This window comes from Ochotona princeps, chromosome 1, assembly GCF_030435755.1.
Source record: "Ochotona princeps isolate mOchPri1 chromosome 1, mOchPri1.hap1, whole genome shotgun sequence".
In the NCBI taxonomy this organism is placed as follows: domain Eukaryota; kingdom Metazoa; phylum Chordata; class Mammalia; order Lagomorpha; family Ochotonidae; genus Ochotona; species Ochotona princeps.
Genome location: NC_080832.1, coordinates 49,377,460 through 49,382,322, shown reverse-complemented (window position 1 = coordinate 49,382,322; position 4,863 = coordinate 49,377,460). Strand labels below are relative to the sequence as shown.

Below are 4,863 nucleotides of genomic sequence, written 5' to 3'. Positions count from 1 at the left end.
AAATATTTTGGCTTCTTTGAAAGGCAGAGAGACAAAGAGACAGATTGAGATTCGAACTCTACTTCAATTCGCAAGTGGCAGCAAAAGCCAGGAGTTCGAAGCATCATGCAGACCTCCCATGTGATGTAGAAACCCAAGCATTTGGGCTGTCTGCTACTGCTTTCTAATGACCATTAGCAGGGAGCTGAATCAGAAGTGGAGCAGTGAGAATTCAAATCACCCACGTGCAATGCTGGTTTTACAGATGGTGGTTTAAGCAGTTATACCACAACACAGGCCCCCACACAATTCTTTTCATTTTTAGAATGACTGTTAGAACTTTCTTATTTTTAATAATTTATTATTTTTTAATTTTAAAATTATTTTCCATGGTACTTTTTTTGTATGTATAAGAATTCCCATCTATCTCCATTTCCTCCTTCCCTGTTCTGCCTCCTGCTCCCTACTCCGCTACAAAACCCTATCAATTAAAAAAAAAAAAAATCCTGGGGCACAGTGGCCTAACAGCTAATGTCCTCGCCTTGAACTCTCCAGGATCCTATATGAGTGCTGGTTATAAACCTGGCAGCCCCACTTGCCATCCAGTTCCATGCTTGTGGCCTGGGAAAGCAGTTGGGGATGGCCCAAAGCCTTGGGACCCTGCACCCACATGGGAGACCCAGAGAAAGTTCCTGATTCTTGGCTTTGGATCACCATGGGCCTCAGCCATTGCAATCACTTGGGGAGTGAATCATTGGACAGAAGAGCATGATAACAATACATATACATCATATGACCACACACATTCGCATTTAAAAATATGAACACACACAGATTCACACAATAAGTTTTTACATTGAACAGCAACGTGCACATTTAAAAAGTCCATCACTACTGAAACTTTTCAAAATGGCTCTAATAACCAATGGGAAAATTACAATTGCTTTTAACTTATGAAGATTTTTGTGTAAGCACTAGGCTCTGTTAATGTCAGTTTTGAATGCATCAAAAAAACTTATCAAAGATTATAGCTTTATTTTTTCTAAAATATTTACTGAGGGTAGTTGCTTGAAGCTGCTTGTCTTCTTCTTGATACTCTGTAAGTTTAGATGTAAAGATGCAATGTCCCACACAGGAATGCCTGTGTTTAAATGCCATCCCTGCCTCCTGATTTCAAGTTCCTTCACATGTACACTACTGGATGTGGTGGTGATGTCTGGGATTGGGCCCCTCAAACAACTGTGGGAGACATTTTGTGACCCCAGATCAGGTTTAATCCCCAAACCAGCCTTGGACATTGCAAGGATTTGAATGTGAACTAGTGTATAGATGTTCTCTTACTCTTTCTCTGTCTCTATAAGTCAGGTAGAAAACCATTGAAACCTTGCAAAATGAAAACTAAAAAAGTATTTGTGAGTTCCTACTATTTGCATAGTTAATACTGGGAATATGCATTGCACGTGTATTTAAATATCGTGCATTTGAAACAAAGGAAACAGTACTACAATTACTGTTGATGTGGACACAAACCATTCAAGCAATCTGATGGTGCCTAGTAACGTCTATTATACATTTATCCTACATTTGTGTTACTGTAAGAGTATTGAGGCAACTAAAAGTCATACTCACACAATCGAAGTACATAATATAAAACAAGTAGTGTAGCATGGTAAAAATTTCTAGACTGTCGAAAATTCTACTTTGAGCTGTTCATAGACTTGCAATTTTTGATTAAGAAAGGAAATTTTTTCATTGAATTATACTACATGAGAAATGATATAAGCACCATATACAGTAAATATTGTAGCTGTTGTGGGAAGATTAGTTAGGAGGCTATATAATTTATGATCTTAGTGGGGCCAGAATTAGTCCTGGGAAATTGCTATTGAGGCAATAGTTAAGATGGAGAGACTGAGCATAATGGAAGTGCAGGAGCTAGGACTTGATACCTGGAGATGTATGGATGGAAATGAACCACCTGGAGACACACAGTTTCAAAATCTAGTGACTTGGAGAAACCTGAACACCTATTGTTCAACACAAGGTTTCAGTGATACTCTATGCAACTCATTTGAGCCAAGTAAAAGCTCTGTTAGGTATTTCAGTAAGTTCCATGTGTCGTCTCTTAAGGTTATTTGTATTGCAAGGTACCTTAATTTATATAACATCATCATGAAAAAACACGTGACAAAATCAATCTCTTTTTTAATCTTTTTCTTGTAGTCAGAGAGCACATATTTTTGCAACATAAGGCTTTTCTTTTCTCAAAACTGTACATGTAATTCAAAATATATATTGAAAAAATATATATGTATATAGAAAAACACAAAATGGACTTTATTGGTTTTACAATTTTATCATGACTATTCTGAATATTTTGAAACATACTTAAATTATGTTGTTATTTTCATGTTGATAAGAAGATTCTTTATAGCACAGGAAATGAATCAAGGCTTTGCAATCTTCCCACATCACAGTTTTAAAAAATCAGAGGCATGTTGTGCACATTTACAGTTTTTATTTTAGTCTGTTTGTCATCAGAAATCATATGTTTCTAATACTTCGAGCCTCAAATGCCAATAATACCTCTTATATCTGTCTCATAAATGTGCCTGCCAACTTTAGTCTGCAAGGGAAAGCTTTTATAAATACCAAGTGGGTCTGGCAGTATTTGGTATCTCCAGGGCACCAGAAGGAGAAAAAGAAAAAGAAATTAGGAGGAAGAATTATCACTTGATAGTATTTGAACAATATTGCTAATACAGCATCTACCTGACAATAATCCTTTTCTAAATCAAACATTAAAATATTTTGCATGACTATCTTTCACACTTATAAATGCTGCTGCCATAACAATCTGTATTAGATTCACATAGATTCAAATATGTAGCTTGCTATGTGATATGCTGAGACAAAGATTTCTGCCAAAAGTAATGATACGGCATTATAGTGTGACTTGGTCCGTATGGTAAAGCATGCTGAAAGAGGAGAGGCCAAAAGCCCAGTTCTAATTGTCTTCTGTTCAATTATGGGATATAGGAAAAGCAAGAAAACCATACTGAGCCTCAAATTCTGCATTTATAGCTTGTGATAATAGCAATTCTGTCTAGGGAAATTTTAATCACACAATTCAGTGATTGAGTTCAGGTCTGACTCTATAAACTTATAAAGGACTGCACAAACACAAAGCATTATTTTTATCATGATAATAGTTTTTTAAAAAATTATTTGTTTTAATTGGAAATACAGGATTGTAAAGAGGGAAGAGACACACAGAATCTTTCAACCACTGACTCACTCCGCAAATGGCCTCCACAGCTGGAGGGAGCTGATCTGAAGGATGTGAAGGTGGGGAGCTTCTTCTAGGTCTCTCATCTGGGTGCAGGGGTCTCAGGCCTTGAGTCAGCTTCCATTGCTTTCCCAGGCCATTAGCAAGGAAGTGGTTGGGAAGTGAAGCAGCCATGATTAGAATCTGTGCCTATATGGAATGTCAGCACCATAGATAACGGTTTGGCTGACTATGCCACAGCTCTGGCCTCTAAAACAAAATTTTATACTTGAAAATCTTCATATCTATGTCTCCCCCTTTTGTGGGGATACCCACCTTATCTTTCAGGTGTGTTATCTCCATTAAATTCCACTAGCTTGCATATTGCTGTTGTTACTGTTTACCTGTGAATTGGCAGTATCAGAACAGGATTTAAAAGCCATCAATGATTACTAGGTTAAGGACTCTGGTAGATATAGTAGATAGCAGGTAAGAACACACGAATAACCTAGGTAGAGAAATTGACATTTCAAGAAAGACAGAGATAAATTCCAGGGATTAAAGCACTGTAATGGAAATAAAGACTACCTTTGATAAGCTTATTGGCAGACTGGATATTATTAAAGGAACAATCTCTGAACTTTAGGATATCTTCATAGTAAATTCAAACATTGAAAAAATTCCAAAATTGAAAATTCCAAAATTGAAAGACTGAAAACAATAAGAAAGGAATATCAAAGCCTTATGGGAAACCTAAAACAATGTAACATTAAGGACATGGAAGTACAGAAAGATTAACACAAAAAAATGTTAAGGAAACAGAGGATATATTTGAAACAGTAATTTTCTGAGAATTGCCCCCAAATCAATGTCAGACATTTCACAGATACAGGAAATTCTGAGAGCAGCAAGAAAAAAATATACCTTCAAAAATCTTACCCAACCATATCAGAATTGAAAAGTGGTATTATTAAAGGTCTTGTACACATTAATAAAAAGATGAAGAAGTGCCATGGGCAGGAGAAGATGGTGGTCTCCATGGGAGTTAAATTTATTAACAATTTTCTCTTGTTGGAAAAATCTGAAGGACAAAAAGGAGTAGGTGATGGTACGATTAGCTGCGGCCTTGAAGATGATGAAGATACAACATTGAAAACGTGGGCAGGGCCTCCAAGGACGGACTATGAGAACAGGATATACAGCCTGAAAGTAGAATGTGGACCTAAATACCCAGAAGCTCTTCTGTCAATTAGATTTGAAATAAAAATTAATATGAATAGAATCAATAATTCCCGTGGAATGATGGACGCATGGAGCATACCAATATTAGCAAAACGGCGAAGTTCATATAGCCTTAAAGTTGTGCTTCAGGAGCTAAGATGAAAAGATGAAACTTCCAAACCCACCAGAAGGACAAATAGACAACAATTAATTTTAATGGCTCTCAAACTTTCCTTATATGAACAACCTTCTGCTCATACTGATGTCCTGATAAACATCACAATGCAAAATATTCACACATTCAGTAAAGAATCCCAGCTGGTATAAGTGACCCAGATATTTGTAAGCATATATTTAATATATATGCACCCATTATGGTTTCAGGTGACAGAAAA

General features: G+C 36.5%; 1 protein-coding gene across 1 annotated transcript; it reads left to right on the top strand.

Moving 5' to 3' along the window:
* Positions 1-4,273: 4,273 nt before the first annotated feature.
* LOC101519343 (ubiquitin-conjugating enzyme E2 variant 2-like) lies at positions 4,274-4,630 on the top strand. Its single transcript, XM_036494024.2, has one exon. The coding sequence runs from the start codon at positions 4,274-4,276 to the stop codon at positions 4,628-4,630; it is 357 nt and encodes a 118-aa protein (XP_036349917.2).
* Positions 4,631-4,863: the final 233 nt, after the last annotated feature.